General features: G+C 39.4%; 1 protein-coding gene across 2 annotated transcripts; it reads right to left on the reverse strand.

Moving 5' to 3' along the window:
• Positions 1 to 951: 951 nt before the first annotated feature.
• On the reverse strand, positions 952 to 17,219 carry Ccdc181 (coiled-coil domain containing 181). 2 transcript variants are annotated; one of them, XM_027417158.2, is made up of 6 exons: positions 17,060 to 17,219; positions 11,640 to 11,780; positions 9,435 to 10,385; positions 7,547 to 7,693; positions 2,760 to 2,911; positions 952 to 1,294 (listed from the first exon to the last, which is right to left on the reverse strand). In XM_027417158.2, the coding sequence occupies exons 1-6, from the start codon at positions 17,201 to 17,203 to the stop codon at positions 1,132 to 1,134; spliced, it is 1,698 nt and encodes a 565-aa protein (XP_027272959.1). In that variant the 5' UTR covers positions 17,204 to 17,219; the 3' UTR covers positions 952 to 1,131. The 2 variants fall into 2 exon arrangements, with proteins under 2 accessions (XP_027272959.1, XP_027272958.1); XM_027417157.2 differs by having other exon boundaries at positions 2,760 to 2,914.
• Between the last annotated feature and the right edge of the window lie 3,863 nt (positions 17,220 to 21,082).

Consider the following 21,082-nt stretch of genomic DNA (forward strand, 5'->3'; position numbering starts at 1 on the left):
GGATGGGCTACTAGGAGTTATGGAAGCATCTTGGAACTACATAGAAGAGAGTTGGGCTGTATAATTTCGGAATACACTAAATGCTGTTGGACAATGGTTTAAAAGAATTAGTTTTATATGAAGCTCACCTTTATAACATTGGAGGAAAAAAAGTTTGGGGCCACTAATTTTTTTGGTCTTACTTTCCCAGCTAACCTACATTATAATACTTCTATACTACTAGATATATAGTAGTATTTCTAGCACACACACACACACACACACACACACACACACACACACATATATGTATATATATATATACATATATATGCACACACACATGTCAGACAAATGGAGGTCATAGGATTTTATTGTGTAACATTTAGAATGATTTTAAAACATACTTCAAACACTATTAGGCATATTTTATGCACAAAGTAGAAGTGTAGAAAAGATAGGTTGTTGCCTTTCTATGGTACTAACAGGTGATACTTGTTTTGCACTGATTAGGTCAATACCACTAAAATTCAACTTGGATGAAAGAGAATTTTGTATAAAGCCTTGATTAAGACTTGTCATTCGTTAAGCCTTATGACATGTTCTGTTGAAAGATTTAAATGTTTATTACATTTATTTTCTGGTGAGGATACGGGACATGTGTTCCAGTGTGTGTGTGTGTGTGTGTGTGTGTAGAGAGAGAGAGAGGACAGCTTGCAGGAGCTAGTTCTCTTTCCACCATGTGGAGCCAGGGATTGAACTCAGTTCATTAGACTTAGTGGCAAATGCCTTTATCCACAGCCATCTCACTGTCCCTCTGGTCCAATATTTTCAATGATCATAGGAACTATAAATAGCAATGTATGACTTTCTTCTGGCTTTCTGGGTAGAAATGTTAATACAATTTAGAGGTAAGACTCGGAGTCCCTTTGTCGTTCAGTTTGTTGAACAGACTACAAGACAGCACACAGATTCAACACTGTGAGAGACGTTTATTTTGTGTTAGTGTGAAGACAGTATAAATTCACCATCAGCATCACCAAAAGACAAATCCCACTCTGCAATTTACAGTATTATCGAGATGCAGGATCCATGGGAAATATCCAAAACTCTGGTGACAGCATCTTCAAACAAATGCTTTCCCAGACAGCTTCAGTTGTAGTGGTCAGTAAAACGGAAAGATTTAGCTTCTGGCATGTTGTACAGGTTGCTCTGTAGCTGTTTGGAGCGCCGTGCTTCCAGCCGGAGCTGCCTGGCCCTCTCTTTGACAGCCTGTTGTTCTGCTATTTTTTCTATCTGTTTTCTTCTGAGCCATCTGTAGAAAGAGGTATGATCAGATAGGGTGAATATCATATCATAAGCTTCTCATCTATAAACATAAAAAATTAACATTTCTACAATGAAATGGGGTCAAAAGACAAATTGGTAAAGTATTAACATTTCAGGCTTATTTCCCAGGAAATAAGAAAGCATTTTACACTTGGGTCAAATGCCTGAAATTAGGTTTGTCTGATGAGATGGACAACTTACTTGGCTTAGTAGTAATTACGCACAAGAATTTACACGTGTTATAAGTCCTATCCCTTTTAAAAATATTTGCTATACTCCAAATACCATATTCCTTGACATTAGCTTGCAAAATAGTTCAGCTAAAAAAAACATTAGCAAGATGCAAAACTGCTTGCCTCTCTCTTAGCAGGGATATTCTGGAGCCTGTGCAGCCCTTCCTCAAAATCAAAAAGGAGCCTAAGCAGGAAAAAGATAAAGGAAACCTAAGCATCAAAAACAAATAAAGAAGGAGTCCTAGGCTTAGCTAAAATAACTTACGAGCTAACTTTATACATATCTATCTGGTATTTAAGTGCATATGGGATATATGTGTATATATATATATATATTACATATGCACACACACATATATAGAAATATATATATATATATATTATAGAAATAAACCCAAACAACTATTAGAAAAATAAAATAAATTTTTTGGGTCATGAATTACATTTTACTTTACTTTAAACAAATTATCTGTTGTAAAACTTTAGAAACAATATGATCATTGTGTGTATGTGTGTGTGTGTGTGTGTGTGTGTATACACATATACATATATTGGTTTTTTGAGACAGGGTTTCTTTGTGTATCCCTGGTTGTCCTGGAACTTGCTCTGTATCCCAGGCTGGTGTCAAATTTGCAAAGATCTGCCTGAGTGCTGGGATTAAAGGCATGCACCATCACCATCTGACAACAATATATATTTTCACTATGAATATGTTTGCAAAGAAATATTTAGAAGACAGGCATTCTATAGCCAGGTGTCGGTGGCGCACGCCTTTAATCCCAGCACTTGGGAGGCAGAGGCAGGCAAATCTCTGTGAGTTCAAGGCCAGCCTGGTCTCCAGAGTGAGTGCCAGGATAGCTCCAAAGCTACACAGAAAAACCCTGTCTCAAAAAACCAAAAAAAAAAAAAAAAAAAAAAAAAAAGACAGGCATTCTAGTGCTAATAGTAGTCACCATTAGATTTCTGGATGATGCAACTATAGTCCTTTTCTTCAAAACACAGTTACCTTTTTTTTTTTTTTTAAATAAAAGGTTGAGAGATATATAGAAAGAAAGAAAAGGAAGGAGGGAGGGGGAAGGAGGAAATTCATAAAAGTGGAATCAACCTTCACTGGATTATCCAATCTTCCCAAAGGCTAAAGCTCTGAAGTGGGATCTGTGTTCAGGCTAATGAAGAGACCGTGTTAGCTTCTGCACACTGCACGGCTTGTTAACTTACTGTTTAAAGGCCCTCTCTCGGCCCTCGGTTCCTCTCAGAAAGAACAAACACTCCTCTTGCTTCCTGAGCTCCTCTGTCTTCCTTTCTTTCATCTGCTCTTCATGCTTTTTCTTCAGCCATAATCGAAAAGCTTGTTGTGGGTCTCTATTCACCTGCTGAACAGAAAAAATCCTTAAAACCAAGGTCTGCTTAATTTAGATGAACTAAAACGACCTCTTAAATCCCCAATGAAGTTCTATAAGGTCACAAGTCCCCATTCAGGGTTTTCAGAACACCAACTTCATTGCTGCGTTCTTAGCACCCAATTCAAATGCACTCTCCTTTCATCCCCAGCACTGCTCATGATTCTGAAAGGAAACAGCCTTGGACAATCTCATTTCCTTTATCATGTCTCAGTTAGGGTTTCTATTGCTGTGAAGAGACACCATGACCTTGGCAACTCATAAAGGAAGGCATTTGATTGGGGCTGGCTTACAGTTTCAGAGGTTCAGTCCATTATCATCATGGCAGGGCACATGGAGGCATGCAGGCAGAGGGACTGAGAGTCCTACATCTTACAGGCCACAGAGTCGACTGACACACTGGGCAGTATCCTGAGCATAGGAAACCTCAAAGCCCACCCACACAGTGACACGCTTCCTCCAATAAGGCCATGCCCATTCCAACAAAGCCACACCTTCTAATAGTGCCACTCCCTATGAGATTATGGGGACCAATTATATTCAGACTTACCACACACCCTATTAAGAAAAATGGGGAGTGGAGCCCAGGAGCCCTTGGCTGGTGTGCTCAGTGTCCTGAGATCCACCTTCAGCACCACCCCAAATAGTCTTACCATAAAATCGACTAATGGAGAAAGTAACAGATATGGTTTTCAAAGTGAACTATTTGACAAATATTTTTCCCCAAAGATACAAGCATATATAAAATGAAGAATGGAATGAGTTGCAGGTTTTGGAATAGTTCCTGGAAGTTCCATGGAATACAGCTTATAAATGTGTAATTGAAAACTGTGTTATTTATCTTCCCCTTAAATTCTATATTCTTCAGGTTTTTTTTCCTTCTTGAAGATTTATTTAATATGCATACAGTGCCTGCATGCCAGAAGAGGGCACCAGATCTCATTGTAGATAGTTGTGAGCCATCATATGGGACACTGAAAATTTTGCTCTAACAATGGAAATACTGAAAGTATCAATAATACTTGTAATGATTTTGAAACTCCTAATTAGCTTTTCATGGAATTTTTATTAAAAAATTTTAGGAATTCCTTTTTATTGTTTTAAATTATGTGTATATGTGCCTCCTCTCTCTCTCTCTCTCTCTCTCTCTCTCTCTCTCTCTCTCTCTCTCCTCTCTCTCCTTTCTCTCCTTTCTCCTCTGTGTGTGTGTGGTGGGGGGACTGTAGAGGCATCAGAGGCATCAGGCACCCTGGGGCTGAAGTCACAAGCAATTGTAAGGCATGTGTGGGTACAGAGAATTGAACCTGGGTTCTCTCAAAGAGCAACCGGTGTTCTTAGCTACTGAGTTATCTTTTCAGCACCAAGAAAAATACATTTGAGGGGCCATGATGGCCAGGGAAGCAGGTAGGCTAACTGCAGATTGTTACTTCTTCCTCAACTCCTCCAAATCCAACCCCCCATCTCTGTAGCAGACCATCAGCTGAGGCTTCTCTTTCTTCTCTGCCCCCATCTCCAGAGGATCACACAGGAGCTTCTCCTTCAGCCTCCATCACCACCCCATCCCTTTGTCTCAGCCACCAAATCCCACAGGCATTCTCTGGGAACCCATCAACCACACAGCCAGGGAAGCAGATGGGCCATCCTCAGACCTACACTCTCCCTCCTTTCCTCCAACTCCAATCACCCAGTCTTATCTCCAACTCTGTAGCAGACCAACTTTGGTGGCCTTTCCTCCCTCTTTGCCCCCATTCCCAGGGGACTAAGCAGATCTGGTGGCACATCCTGCTTTCTTCCCTCCTTTGGGCTCCCTCAACCCCCCTACCCCAGCCCATCTCCATTCCTAAAGTCAGCTTCCCAATAACTAGAAACACATTCTACCTGAATCCCCAGGGGGCACATGTGGCAGGATCTCAGAAGCATTTCCCACCAGGCTCACTCTCAGAACCAGAGAATGCAACAGAAGCCAAGGGATGGAGCACCCATCCAACAAAGACAAGACCAGACATCAGCACTGAGAACTTCGCTCTTCCCAAACCCAGAAGCCTAAACACAAGTGTAAAAACATGATCAATAACAGCCAGGACATTACGTCTCCACTACAATATAGCCATGCTATGGCAATAGGCCCTGAGAAATGCAATACAGAAGAATCACAAGACAAGGACTTCAACACAGCCTTTATGAATATGTTAGAGGTTCTTAAAGAAGAAATGAATACACTATGAAAACAAACAGTGAAGTGAAATAATGAAAAAAAAAACAGCTCAAGACTTGCAAGTGGAAACAGAAATCAATAAAGAAAACCCAAACTGAGGGAAAACTGAAAATAAAATTTTGGAACTCTAACAGGGACCTCAGGAGGAAGCATCACCAACAGAATACAAAGGATGGAAGAGACCATCTCAGGCATGGAAGACAAGATATAAGAAATGTATATCTCAAAGAAAATATTAAGTTTAATAAATTGCAGACATAAAGCATCTAGGAAATCTGTGACACTATGTAGAGACCAATTCTGTGAATAATAAGAATAGAGGAAGGAGAAGAAACCCAGGTCAAAGGAGCAGAAAACATTTTCAACAAAGCATTAAATTTTTTAAAAAAAATCCCTAAAGAAAGAAGTTCCTATCAAGGTATAAGAAATACACAAAACACTAAATAGACTAGATCAGAAAAGAAAGTTCCCTCAGTACATAATAATCACTAAATGTACAGAACAAAGAAAGAATATTAAAAGCTGAAAGGAAAAAAGGCAGACCTGTGAAAATTACAGCTGACTTCTCAATGCCTAACAGTCAGAAGGGCCTGGACAGATGTGCTACAGACTCCCAAACTACTATACCCAGCAAAACTATCAATCACCATAGGTAAGAAAGACATTCCATAATAAAAAAAAAACAAAAACAAATTTAAGCAGTATCTATCTACAAATCCAGCCCTACAGAAGGTGTTAGAAGGAAAACTCCAACCTAAAGAGGTTAACAACATGCAAGCAAAATGGGAATAAATAATCCTAGGGCAGCAAATCAAAAGGAGAAAAACCCACCCCACTACCACAAAAATAACTGAAATCAGCTCATTGATAACTCTCAAATTCAATGTCTCAATTCCCCAGTATACAGACTGCAAAGATTCTGCACATTCCTTGATTCTTAAGAGCTGAAACCTACAAATGTAATAAACATTGTGTGATAAAATACCATCATCATACTAGAGAAATATTTATAGCAGATACAATGAATAAAGAATCAAAACCCTAATGTAAAACTTAGTGAGAAAATAAAATTGAAAATAGGAAAATGGCTACCTAAACAGGAAATTAACAAAGTATCGATGCTCTAGGAAAAAAACTGGTTTTTCCCCCACACCTTTGTTCTCAGTAGAGAATATTTCATGTGTGGCCAACAAACTGTGTGTGGTATTTTCTCTACCCTGATCAGTTCTACACCACTGGTTTGGTATCCTACAGTTTAACTCAATTTTGAGCCTATCTGCCCCAAATTAGCATACAATCCCACTTACCCCTTAATCCTCACTCAGTCCCAGAAGGCTGCTTCTACTTCAGAGGCCAAGAGAAAGCCCCTGATTTTGACCTATAAATCTTACTGACCAGCTGCATTGAGTGTACATGACCTTTTCTTTAGGCTCAATTAATTTACTAGAGCAATTCATAGAACTGAGGGAGGAATTTACCCTTCAGGGTTCACTATGTTACTAAAGAATATAGGAGCAACCAGGTGTCTCAGTGGGTAAGGGAGTCTGCCACCAAGCCTAACTATCTGAGTTCTATGCCTGGCACCCACGAGGTGGGGAAAAAAAAAAAGAACTGGCTGGAAAAAACTGTCTTCTGACCTCCACAAGTAGGTTGTGACAAGTACCACCACCTCACCCCCAGAGTACGCACACATTTAAAACAGAATGTAGCCCACGTGGGTGGGCTACACATGTAGTACAGCCCTTGGGAGATGAGGCAGAAAGCTACTAAGTTCTTCACAAGTTAAAAGACATAGTTGGCATTCTTATTGCCTGGACTAAATGGCAAGACTGTTTCAAAAAGAAACAGAATAAAACCTCTGCTTTCTCAGAGGACCCGGGTTCAATTCCAGCACCCACATGGCACTCACAACTGTCTGTAACTCCAGTTCCCGAGCACACAATAGCCTCTTTTGACCTCCTCAGGTACCAGGCACACACATGGTACACAAGCATACATGTAGGCAAAACACTCATACACGTAAGTAAAAAATATATATAAATTTAAAAAAAATGGCATCTTTAAATTGGAGAGATTTTACTACATATAATTTCTGTCTAAAGTGACACTAGTCTGTAAGGTTTATAAGCAGAGATGTGTGTCTATATGTCCACTTTGAAATGTTAAGATTAAAATGCCTTGAAATTTGAATTAATAATTTCCATTTGCTGTGCTGGGCAAGTTTGAATACACTTGGAACCATCTGACTTTTGCGGGGCTCTGGGAAAACTACAGAGCAGTGCACACGGCTGGCCCGTTCTGCACGGGTAGGTTTGGGACGTTCTCCTTCTATTGACTGACTGCCTGCCTTCGGTGTCTGATGCTGTCTCACACAGGGGATGTCCACTCACTCTGCTATTCATATCTTCAATCTGCTTTGCTCGCTGAACTCTCCGCATTTCTATGACCTGCTCTCTTTTCTTCTGCAGCCAGGCTTTAAATACCATCTCGTTCTCCTTTTTCTTCTCGTTCTCTTCCTCCATTTTGCGCTGTTCTTCCTGGTAGGAGGATTTTGAAAAGGTGTTAGTGGAAAATTCATGAAGCTGAGTGTGTATCAAACAGATACGATCTCACTTCTGAAACTAGGGTTCCCTGCATCAAATCTTCCCAAACGAACACCACTCCCTTTTTGATGACAGGGTGGGCCTCTAACTTCCTTAAGAGGAAAACTGAAGTTCTTTAAACAGCTAAGCCAGGCAAGTATACAGTTACATAGTATTCATTACATGCTATTGAGAATAATGTGTATCTTTCTTCAGCTCCTAGGTGACTTTTGGTGACAGTTAACTGAATGATGGCTGTGAAAACAACACTGTATTTTAGAGACACTATAAATTGCTTGAGCAGTTTTTCATTAGTGTTAAATTAGTTGTGATGAAGGTACTACAGTTATAAGACAAAATATTTTGCTCACTTACAAATGTGTGAGACATATATGCAGAAGACAAAGAATATGGCCTATGCCTCATTTTAAAAACACTTTAGCCAATGTGGGGAATGTAGATGGTTGATGGAATGCTTGCCTAGCAATCTTGGGTTCTATCCTCAGAACAGCAAAATACTAAAATGAAAGCAATACCTGAATAAATAAATACTTTAGCTTAAATATATAAATGGGGTTGGGGGGACAGAGAGATGGCTCAGAGGTTAAGAGCACCAGATTCTCTTCCAGAAGACCCAAGTTTAATTCCCACAAGGCAGCTCACAGCTGTCTGTAATTCCAGTTCCAGGGTATCTGACACTTTCACACAAATGCAATAAGGTAAACTTAATTTATTTTTTAAAATAAATAAATAAAAATAAACAGGAAACAGAAATGACACCAAAATTTGAATCTGCTGAGAAGGATACAAGAGTTATGTTGCTTTATAGGAGTTTGAAATTTTTTTATCAAAATGTTTTTCAGGATATTTATGTTCATAAACTAGCATTTTTTGCTATCAGAAGAACACTTAGAGACTTGGTTAACTATTAAGGAAAAATGAAATTGTCTCTGAATTACTCAGCTGCCGCTATAAAGAGAAGTTATCTAAACTTGAAGGAAGCTACATCCATCCATTCTGTAGAGCTGGAAGGTAGTCACTGAGAGGAAAGGAACAGATACAGTGGGAGCAGCACCAAGCTACAAGGTAGATGTGAGCCAGGGTCTCTCAGTGACTGTGCTGTGTCAACCTGGTCAAGGCGTTTGGCTTCTCCCTCACTATTCTCACCATCTGAGACTTCAGATGGGACGTGGAGGCATTTCATTAGGAATGACAGGCACTGCTCTCCCTTCCGCGGTAGTGGTGCACTGCGCTACAGCCTCAGCCAAGCTCCACTCTCAATCTAGAACTAAAATCCCCGAAATCAAGGAATTGTAGTCAGAGGCTAAATGAAGCGCATACAAATAAAACAACGGTGATGCAAGTTAGCCTGTGGCCTGTACTTTGTGCCTGCCCTTTCCATGTGAGGTTTGATTCTCACCTGTCTCATATAACCTGCTTTCGTTTCTGAGACCTTGTCTGGGTCTAATGTAGATGTTCTACTATATTTTGTGGTGTTTATGAGAAAGGGTCAAGGTAATGACAGCATTCCATATACACACATTCTTAACACTCAGCCACAGCGATTTGACCGCATGAAAGGAAACAAGAAGCCACAACTGCTAGTATTTTGACCCATCCTGTCTTGTGACTTCGATAGAACATGGAAATACACTCCCCTTTCAACACACAAATGCCCGCTTGCCTTTCTTCTTACCTCCCTCTTTAGCTTTTCTCTCTTCCGTTCTAGCTGTTTTTGGAGTTCTTTCTGTCGTGGCGAAAGACAATATGTTGAGGTCACTGGTGATACACCTGCAGACTGTATCCTGTGATTAAATCTCCTGTTTCTTTTACTTAGATCTGGGTTGGCAGCAGAGCTTGGACGAGTCTTGGCATTGGGTGGTGGTTGAGGGACTTGAGCTAACGGCTCTCCTGATGGAGAGAGAGCCACAGCATAAACCTTGGCCACAGGCTCTTCTTTCTTGACACCACCAACAGACGATGGGGTGGGAGACCTGAGCAGCAACTGAGGGGATTCGCTTTCTGTGTTATTAGTACTATTAATGGGGGGCAGGAATCCCTGGCTCTCAATGTCTTGTAAATTCATAAGTTCAAACTTCCCATCTCTCTCTACCAGTATCTTCCTATCGTTTTCTTCACAGCTGCCATCAGGAACTGACAAGACCACATTCTCTTGCCCCAGTTCACCAGAAATGCATAACTGTGACAGTTTTCCAGACACATTATTTTCGTTTTCTAAGAAAGCTTTACAAGTGTCACTGTCTTCCAATGGTGGGACTTCTAAATCAACTAATTTGTCTTTGAACTTGAGTTTTCGCTCCCTTTTGTCATTCACTGGCTCTTGATTCTGTAGGAGCTTGTTAGCCTCTATAATCTTCTCCATAATATATCTCCTTACTTCCTCATCCTCTTCTTCATCTAGGTCTTTCTGATTTTCTGCTTTGAAGTCCTGGAAGGAGTTCTCACTGTCTGAGTCTGATATGGGATCCAGTGGCTGGATACTTGGGACGGAAATGAAGTCATTTCTTCTGGTCGAGGCCTCATCCCTTAAAGGCTTATCTGGATCAGAGCAATGTTGGCCCTGTTCTGTTTCTGCTTCATTCTCGTTTAGTTCCTGGTCAAGATCCTCTTCCTTCTTGCAAGCCATCTTTAAAAGACACATAAGATTCTACTTTCCAGTACAAGATTCTGTTCATTTATTTGGGGGACAATTGAAATAGATTGTTTTTCTATTCATGTGATTTATTTTATACACAGGGGAATTTAAGTGCTTCTGACTTAACACTTTACTCATAATATTATATGCCATATTTTTGAGCACCTCAAGAGAAATTCTGGGAAAACAGTGAGTCCTCCTTATCATCACTCTCATTCTCCAACCCTGTACTCCACATCTGGAGCTATTCCAGCTGCAAGACCTTACCTCCCAGGAGATCTCTGCCTCCACTGTTTCTGGACACTCCCTAATATGCTGCACAACACTCTCCTCTTATGGCCACCTTAGAAAAAACTTCACTTTTGCCCTTTTTTTTCAAATATTCTAATGCATTTATTTCTTCAGCACATAACAAATAAAGATGGAGTTAAGTTTGTAAAAACCCACTGCCTTCCTTTCCTCAAATTCTTTCCGTTAAAACCCAGGAATCTGAATAACTATTCTTATTGTGGTCCTTTTAAAGTCACATCATGTGACAACCCAGGCATTTTCCTTGTTACTTCATTACTTATTTACACTAATATCCATACACAAATTATATACAAACATATGGTGCGTGTGTGTGTGTGTGTGTGTGTGTGTGTGTGTGTGTGTGTGTGTGTGTGTATGCGTGTGCGTGTGTAAGAACATACTAGCAACAGGTATAACCTGGCATAGTTCACTTTCCCTGGCTTTCCCTTCCATATAGCTGATCAACAACAGCAGGGCATCCTCGTTATTACACTTCTACAAGTATATTACACCTCAGATCAGCCCTTTATTTTTCCTCTATCTTTATTACCCCAAAGAGCTAATTCTGTCTTAAAGTTTCAGCTATTAGCTGGAAGATTATATTTTTTAAGGATTTATTTATGTTAAAAGTATAAATCCATGATCTTTTAGGTTTTTTCCCTTTGAAGCACTAAATTGTGTTATTTATTTAGATTAAAATTCCATTATCATTTGAGCTTCGCTAAGTGCATTTTAATTCTGATTCTCTCATTCACCCAAGCTTTAAGACACAGTTTTTAAACTATCTGGTGTCTCCATTTCTAATCGCCAAGATGGGGATAATGGTATTTACTGAATACACATCAAGAAAGCATTGTGAAGTTTAAATGAGATACCATTAGTGAAAGCCTTCATGGCTGGCAAGGCCCTTTCCTAATGTAATTATCAAGCACGATATTGATAGTTTACACGTACCTCTATTATGCTGCCATTACTTTTTTCTTTGTCATTGATCAACCACTCCAGGTCCTTTTCAAAGTCATCTTCATACTCTCCACTTTCTTTTGAATCAATGGCTTTATTTTCATTCATTTTTCCACTTGTCAATGAATAATGCTACCAGATTTGAAAGATAAAAGTGTGTGTGAAGCCAGTTTAGAGGTGGAATTCAGGTAAGCTAATTACCACATAGAAAATGTATAACAGGAAGTGCTCAGGGTAAACGTGTTTGTACACACAATTCTCCTGGTCCTAATCTATGAGATTTCTGGGGCAGTTAAGATGATGGAGGTTTAGAAAAGGATTTTCCCCATCTTCTGCAAATTTGTAAAACAGCCACAGCAAAAGATGTACTTTGGGCTTTGTGTTTAGTTTTAGTTTTTAGCTATCTGGATATATAACCAGTCAGCTACTGGATAGTAATCATTTCTAAACTATTAGTTGTACTCTTTCCAGATATTTAAGACAGATGTATTAATTTATATATTCCTTTAAGCTAAAAATATAAAATAGGCTTTCTTGACAAACTCAAAGTTAAGACTTCAATAACTTCTCAATTAGAAGTTGAGGGCAATAATATTTTGAGGTGACTTGGATAGACCAACATCTACCTTCAAGATAGGCTAAATTACTTATACCATCTACCCACCTACCATTTAAAAATAAGGACATTATGAATGACATAGAATAAAATAAAATTTGCTATATCACAAAAGGCATAGAGAAATGTACTTTACATATAAAAATCTATACAAAATGCTGTTTTTTTCACTCTGATTATACCTTGGCATAATCAACTTTCTTTTCACAGAAGGGGTATTGAAATTTATTAAGATGTTTAATTTATTGTTAGAAGAAAACATCTGTAGAACTAACTCCTCAGTGTTTTCCCTGAGTTTTCTAATAGTTCCTAAATAATAAGCATGAAATAGTTCATACTCTGAGCTATTAGACAGACTTTTATGCATCATTACTTAAAAAAATATCACCTGTATGAAAACTAAAATGCTAAGTTCAAAACCAGAATCAGTATAACAAATAAAAATATATCTCACATATTGGGAGCTATTAAAATCATACAAATATAAATTAAGAGAAAAAGGCCTAGGTAAGGTAAATGAGAAATAAATGAAGTTGCAGCAAATCTGAAGTGTAATTGAATTTCTATAACTCCAGAAGAAACATTGCCACTGGCTCTTGAGTAAACAAACAACATAAGCATGAATTCTTGTTGCCAAGTCCCTTAAGCCTTTTAAATGAGTCTCAGGTTATTCAAGCCTTCAGTTTTCTAATCATCATCACCAGGGCACTGTTCATATGATACACGTGTCAACATAGTAGAATAAAATACCTTCCATGAACCAAATAACTTAGCATTTCCTATTTTATTACTGTGAATTTCACACATTTAAAGTTTATCATTAATAAAAATCTACAAAAGTGGTTCAGGCCAGATCCACCCTCAACAGTGAACCACACAGTAAGTGACAGAAAGTAGTTCTTTCCTAAGGATGTGAAAATTCCTGAGTGGCTAGGTATCTGAACACCTTCCGCTGTGGGGCTGAATCAAGTGCATAGATACACATTATAGTGGTCACATTATTCACAGGTTACATTATTTCAAAAACACTTCAGTCTGATACTTCGGTTCCAGTCTTATCCTAAAAACCTTTTAGACAGTGCTTGTTGAAACACCAAGAACCAAAAGAACAGTAAAAAGAAAGCTTTGCACATAAAATAAGCATTTAGCAAAAACTCATTTGAAAAAGCAGTTAAGCAAATCCCCACAACACTACGAAACCATCAGGTCCACCCTTCCTGCTGCATTCTGATTACGACTGTGGTGGCATGAAATAATTTTTAATTACAACCCGTGACAGGTTCTGACACGAATAATTAACAAAATTAGGCAATGATTTGAATTCGGACTGAGCATCCTAAGTCAGGACCAACTAAACGGATAGCAAGTCCATGAATGGAAACTAACATTTCAGGAGTGATTTCTTTTTTCCATGCAAGCTACCTTTCACATCTGAGAACTCTGAGAAGGAGTATAATATGCCAAAAACGCAGTGCGAGCATCTAAGCCACCCTCCGTGGGGTTCCCCTTGTGCGCGACAGCAGCGACGTTGCGCCAGGCTGGGGAGATCCTGGGACTTATCCTGGGAGGACAGCTCATCTCAAGAGCTTCACCCACCTCCCCTCCCCACTAGCCCAGACGTTTATCCTTTCCCCAGTTCTCCCACCAGAATCTGCGTCGTCCTTCCCTCCTCTCCCTCCAAGTCCCTTCCTGCCTGTAGAAGATGCAGTGGCTGGGGACACAGAGATAGCCGCGAGAGCTCTCCACTCCTTTACTAAGCTCTGACACGGCAAGGTTGACACCCCGGGTCCGGCTCCTGATGCAGCCCGCACCCGGCTGCCATGGCAACGGCTCGTCTCTGCGGTCTTCATCCGGGCATCCCACTACTGAGGCTCGGAAGAATCGTGCGCAGGCGCAGAAAACACCCGCGAGCACCTGCGCTTCACGTCTTGCCAGGGTTTCCCAAACCAGGAAAGCACACATCACCTTCGGTTTTCATGCCACACCGGGGCCTGGCGTAGGCTGCCTCGGGCGTGGACTTCGTATAACTCTCGCCAGATTTTGAACTTGTTGCTAAAACTTATAAAGGTGCATTTCTGTAGTCATTTTCTTAAGTTAATATTTTTTCAGAAATTTTTAATTTGAATTACAAACAAGATTGTTTTATTAAGTTAGTATTTTTTAAAAAGATAGCAAATTTTTAATTGTTACTTCGACCCTCAGTTTTAAAAAAATCAAATTTTTCTTTATGAAAGAAAATAGAACCTTTAGTCCCAGCATTCAAGCTTATCAAGATAGTCAACTACAGTTTCCCCATGACTTCCCTAAATATCTTTATGGGCATAAGGAAAATATGATAACATTCAGATTGTGGTGACAGATAACAGGACAGAGACCCAATCCAGCCATGAAGGAGCTCACAAGATAGGGTGCAAACAGAAAGATGGGTGAGCGATGTGACACAGGCGAGAATTCATCTTGAAGGGGGGGGGGGTTGAGGTGAGACTAAAATAAAAAAAATGTTTTCTGCAAAGTGTTTGCCCCAGAGATTACTTTTGAAAAATAAAAAAAAAATATGGTAGATGAGCCGCTGTACTGTACATAGATAGAGATTATAGCCTGGGAGAAGACAGAAGGCAGCCACTCGTTTTGTGGACTCAAAATACACCAGATGGCGCGCAACATAAAAAAGAAACCTCACTGCCCATCGCAGTCCCTCAGGAATTGCAAGCATAATGTGGAAACTAATTATGTGATCTAGGAATTGCAGCTTCTCATTTCCTTGCAAAAGTTATTCATAGCATTCATTCCTATGAAACCGTGAGTTCCCCTTCAACTGGAGACTGGGTTTTAAACATTTTCAAGCCCTTAGCCATATAGCCATTGAGATGAGTATTTACTGAGTTCACATGACTAACAGGTCTTTAAAATGAAGTAATTGTGAGGTTTACAAGCTAATTTTATTTTGGCCAATCTATTCGTATGTGTAATTGGTTTCGTAATTTCCTTCTAAGGCTTTCTGAGGAGAATGAAGGTTTCTGAAGGAAGTAATGTTTGATGAGCAGAGGTGGGAGAGGAACATATTTAGAAAACGGGGCCTTTTAGAAAGTCGACACTCTGATAAACAGAATAAGGAGAACCATGAGTGTACGAGACTCGTGGTACTTGTGGTGAGGGAGAAATGATGGTGGGATGCTAATATCCCTCTCCACCATATTGGTGAATACCATTTAATGTACTCTTTCCTCTGAGGCTACCAATGACCGACCAAGGGAAGAAAATGAAGGACATATAAGAACTGGTGGACTTAGGAAGAACCAAGTACATGAAGAAGAGGAATTTGGTTGCTCTTCATTATCTTTCACTTGGTTTGTCAGTGTTAATTATCAATAAGTCACTGTATGGGGTACGTAGGGTATAGAAATATGTGAATTAAATGGACTGTACATGGGCTTGGTGTATGTAAAATGGTGATGTATTTTCCTTATCTACTGTTTAATATTAGTTATAATTATGAAATGTAAATGTGTGTATTCTAAAGTAATACACCCCGATTTATGTCTTTATTTATAGAAATAGGTGAGTACAGTGTAAATTTGAGTAACTTTCTATAAGTGCTTTGACTTGGTAAAAACAATATTTTACTTAAAGATGGAAAATTAGATATGTCAAAGTGCGAGAGATTGAAAATACATGACAAAACATGTCTTCTGCAGAATATTCAAAACAGTATAGTTGATAGAAACTATTCTGATGTTTGCAGATTATAAAAGATTTTTGTCATTCAACAAGGAGTGAGTGCCAAGTACTTCTCCTTACATTTGCAGTGAACTACTGTAACCACTAAACGCCTAACCCCTCAGCCACCTAAAGTCCAGTTGCAAAACATGAAATGCAAAAGGCTTACAAGATACAAAGATATTATGAAGTTCATAAGCCTCTCACAGTCCTTGGGCTTTTGGCTTTCTTTTCATAATTTAGATTTCTGAATATTCTGGTCAGGACTTAAGGATATGATATTTGAAAGGAAGTGAAAAAATTAGATAGGATGTCTAAGTGGGTTTAAATTTCAGAATTTTATACCTATGCATTCTACCTCAATTGCTCATTCATTTGGAGCAGTACTTCTCAACCTTCCTAACGCGTCAACCCTTTAACTACAGATTGGTGGTTGTGGTGACCACCAGTCATAAAATTATTTTCATTGCAACCTCATAAATGCAATTTTGATACTGTTAGGAATTATAATGTACATATCTGTGTTTTCCAATGGTCTTAGAGACCTCTGTGAAAGGGTCATTAGACCCTGAAGGGGTCATGACCCAAGGGTTGAGAATTACTGATTTAGAGGCCTGTGGAGGGGGGGCTTCATAGCTGTAAAACTGTATAGTTTAAAACTAATTATTAAAATTGAGATACTTTATAGATTAAAATCTATATTAAAATATAGATTAAAATATTTGGTAATGTACTGATATTGTTTTTTCTCTAAAAAAGGTTTAGTTATTCATGTATTTTTATATCTTCACACACCAGAAGAAGGAATCATATTCCATTACAAATGGTTGTGAGCCACCATGTGGTTGCTGAGAATTGAACTTAGGACCATGGGAAGAGCAGTCAAGTGCTCTTAACCGCTGAGTCATCTCTCCAGCACCTTGACATTGTTTTTGTAAAGTTAAATATCCATTGTCTTCAACTGAGGGATTTCCTGTGGTAGTAGGGAGAGAAAACAAGGAACATAATAATAAAAATAACAAAAATACAGAGTAATAAACATACTATGTTAATAATTTTTTTCATTGCTAACAAATACCTTATAGAAACAGTGTCCTGGGATGAAAGTCTGACTTTGCTTGGTGGGTTCCATCCCAAGGCTAGCTGGCTCTGTGCTTCTGGGACTGTAGTGAGGAGGAGTGTTATGACAGAAGGATTTGTTACAGAAAAACTCCTCAGCCATGCTAGCAAGAAAGCAGAGAGAGAGCACCCCTGTACTAGATGGTTCCTTCCTTTCATCCTTTTTTTTTTTTTTACATCTTGAAGCCCAGCCCAGCTGGCCACACTCAAGGCGTGCTTTTCCTTGCCAGGAAACACCCTCGCAGCCGTACCTAGAGCCATGCTCTCTTAATTTCCTAGGCATGTCTCAATCCAATCAAGTTGACAATGTTACCCATCACATAAGTTAAATACGTTCAATTATATGAAATGGTATATTAGAGATATTTTCTATCTAAATATAGCTGTAATGAAAAGAGACCTAATTATTAAACAAACAAATATTCGTTTTAGATTTACCCGGGTGACTCACACCAGAGGCCAGAAGACTTAAGTTTGCCTCTGACACACACACAGCACAGGATGAATTCATTTCTGGCTCAGATACCAGCAGCACATTCCTTAAAACAAATGCTCTGAGGAAAAAGGTATTTGCAGTGTAATTGCTTCCACGTGGTAGTAGATTTGTTCAGCACTTTTGACTGCAGGCCCTGGCCCCATAGGGCGGAAGATTAAAGGGATTTCTTGCTGGGAGGCTCCAGCTTATATGATTAGAAGTCCTGTGACCAACCCTTGACTGTGGACGATTTAATAGGAATAAATCACCATAGCAACAAAACAACTTATTTATTTCAGTTTCTCCTCTGAGAAAGCAACACACATAATATGCCTTTCTTTATCAATAAGGAAACCCTCTGTTTATAAAGCTGAGTTTTGTTGCCCAATAAATAATTTCTCTTTGAAAGTAAGTATCCTTATGGTTGAACCTGTCATTTACTAAACTACCCTGTACATTTAGTTTTTTTCCATGTGCAAATTTGTAGCAGAAGTTGTTTTTTGTTTACATTCAGACAAGAATATTTAACAAGACAAGCAACACAATAAGAAATTAGAAGATGAAGAAGCTAGGTTACCACAGTGTATGAACAGTATTGAATGGTGACAAGACAGACACTGTGTTCTCATTGGCAAGAGTAGAAGCTAACACACCCCTGGAGCCAGTCTTCTTCATTTTGCTCAGTTATGATTTAAAAAAATCCTTGTAAGTACAGAATCTGTCTATTCATATTCCCCATGTTCTTTAATGTTGACATCACCTATCAAAGATGACATTTTGGGTTATTTACAATTGTGGCCTCCTATAAAATGTTCATGTGGTTAAAACAAGCTCTTGAAATCAGAGGCTGCTTGAACACCCTTGGTTCAGCGAGTCGCTAACATAGATAAAGCATTTCTGGAATGCTGACACTAAGAGCCTGTTCTCTGGGACTGAGTTTCACATTCAACATTCAGTGGGGCTGGGAGAATACGGAAGGTCAGTACATGGTTCTTGTGACCAGAAAGATAAGCGTACAGGTTTGTTAGAAAAATACCCTGTACCTTAGCATTTATTTTTTAAAGTGTTTTTTCAGTTTTCTTTTTTTTTAAAGATCTTTATTTATTTATTATGTATACAACATTCTGCTTCCATGTATATCTGCACACCAGAAGAGGGCACCAGATCTTATAACCGATGGTTGTGAGCCACCATGTGGTTGCTGGGAATTGAACTCAGGACCTCTGGAAGAGCAGTCGGTGCTCTTAACCTCCTAGTTTTCTTTTTTAACTAAGAGAAACAAACCATTTAAGTAGCACTTTCAATAGTGTGTGTGTGTGTGTGTGTGTGTGTGTGTGTGTGTGTTATGTGAGTGTGTTGCTGGGGATTATACCCAGGGCTTCACATACACTAGGCAAGGGCTCTACCACTAACATACATACCTCCAATCCTTTGATAACTTATTTTGAGACAAGGTCTCGCTATATACCCTTGGTTGGCCTTGAACTCCCTATGTAGAACAGACTGGCTTTGAACTCAAATGTATATATGCCTGCCTCTCCCTTCTGAGTGCTAAGATGAAAGATGTGTGCCACCCAGCAACTTTTTTTTTTCTTTTTTGTAACAAAGGGCAGACTCCTTCTGGTGGTCTCATATAATGACATTATTGTTATTTTGTTTTGTTTTTCCAAACAGGGTTTCTCTGTGTAGCTTTGGAGCCTATCCTGGCTCTCGCTCTGGAGACCAGGCTGGCCTGGAACTCACAGAGATCCACCTGCCTTTGCCTCCCGAGTGCTGGAATTAAAGGCGTGCGCCACCAACGCCCGGCCAACATTTTTTTTTTTTTTAAAGATTTATTTATTTATTATGTTCACAGTGTTCTGCCTGCAAGTATGCCTTCAGGCCAGAAGGGGGCACCAGATCTTGACAGATGGTTGTGAGCCACCGTGTGGTTGCTGAGAATTGAACTCAGGACCTCTGGAAGAACAGCCAGTGCTCTTAACTGCTAAGTCTTCTTTCCAGCCACCAACATTAGATTATCTTTTTAAAGTGTGAAAATACTGTCATATTGTGTTTCCAAATGATGTGTCAAAAACTGGCTTTGAGTTCTATCAATGTTTTCCCACCTTCTTTGGCAATCCACAAACAGTAGTAGCTACACACATCTTCTCTGGGTTGTCAAATTTATTAAACTCATCATAAAACTTAGATACAGTAAGGCCTTTCTTTGGCTGACATTAGCTGATGATAGGCACATATTTTCTTTTGTATCCAAACGTGTTCCAAAATTACAGGAGGTCACACTGAGAGACTCCTTACAGCAACCAGGATGTGAGTCAGGATGTAATCCTTGTGTATGGGAAGGTAAGGCAAGGAGAACAGGAGTTTCAGGCTAGCGTGGGCTACACAGCAAGACTCTATCTCAAAATAACACCACCACCACCACAAATTGGGTCATACACTCCCCAGCTTTTCAGTGTCACTAGCATCAAATGCAAAACTGCACCTCACCTGCAAGGTCCTGAGGAATCAGGACCCCTCTCACCCTACATTCTCATCTCTTCATTGCATCCTAGCTACCCCTCTGTTCCCTGATTATAACAAGCTACTTTCTGCCCAACTTTGATCTTTCCTCTGCCTGGAGTGCTCTTCTTTGGATATCTCCACCAAGGAAACCTTCCCATGATTCAGGTGAGAGCGGATATCCATGTCTTGTTTCTGTTCTTAGGGCAGGATTCCCCACCACTGAGTTTGGAGTCACACGTGGGCCTGTCGTAGATGTTCTTCCTGGAGCTAAAGAAGATGCTTTCCTCTTCTGGTTGTAAAGACTTTGTAATCTAAGTAGGTGGCAGAATTGTTCCCCTTTAGAATGTAGACGTGATGCATTTATTAATGTAAGTGCCGACTCATCTGTAAAGGGCTTGCTGTGGGAGCATGAGGACCAGTGTTCAGATTCCCAGCACTCACACAATACAGTCCAGGTGTAGTGGAACATGCCTGTAACCCCAGCATTGGGTGGATAGATACAAGAGGATCCTGGACCTCACAATCCATCCAGTCTAGCCCCATCAGTAATCTCCAGGTTCAATAAGCAAAGTATACACACATGAAGACCCCAAGGATATCCATTTTGAAACTTTTATAGCTATATTTCTGCTTCTATTAAGGCAAAGAGGTCTTTAAAAGTGCTAGCTTTGTAAATGTGCTTTGGTTTAATGAGAGATATCATTAGTGTATTTTGTTGTAAAGGTAGATACTTCAAATTAGTGTGAATTTTAAAAAATTAATATTCTCAGAGCCCTAAATTTCAAACATACCTCAATAGTGTAAATATTATCCACTTAAAAAGTGAAAGACAACTGAATTAAACCACCTCCCAACTTTCATTACTTCTGTGTTAAAACATAAGTAACAGCTGTTTTCCGTCTATCTACTCTATAATCAGAGTCACGAATGTTGAGGAATACTTTATGTGGCAAATCTAAAAGTAGAAGTTAGTACAAGTTTTGCTTTCTTATTAATTGGAAA

Source organism: Cricetulus griseus, chromosome 5, assembly GCF_003668045.3.
Source record: "Cricetulus griseus strain 17A/GY chromosome 5, alternate assembly CriGri-PICRH-1.0, whole genome shotgun sequence".
Taxonomy (NCBI): domain Eukaryota; kingdom Metazoa; phylum Chordata; class Mammalia; order Rodentia; family Cricetidae; genus Cricetulus; species Cricetulus griseus.

Excerpts from the sequence above, each read along its gene's own strand:
- Ccdc181 (XM_027417157.2), bottom strand. The coding sequence starts at position 17,203 with ATGGCTGAGGAGTTTTTCTGTAACAAATCCTTCTGTCATAACACTCCT. Across the intron at positions 11,781-17,059 it reads CAGGACACTGTTTCTATAAG|CATTATTCATTGACAAGTGG; the intron begins GTATTTGTTAGC and ends CAAATCTGGTAG. Across the intron at positions 1,295-2,759 it reads CGAGAGAGGGCCTTTAAACA|ATGGCTCAGAAGAAAACAGA; the intron begins GTAAGTTAACAA and ends CTCTTTCTACAG.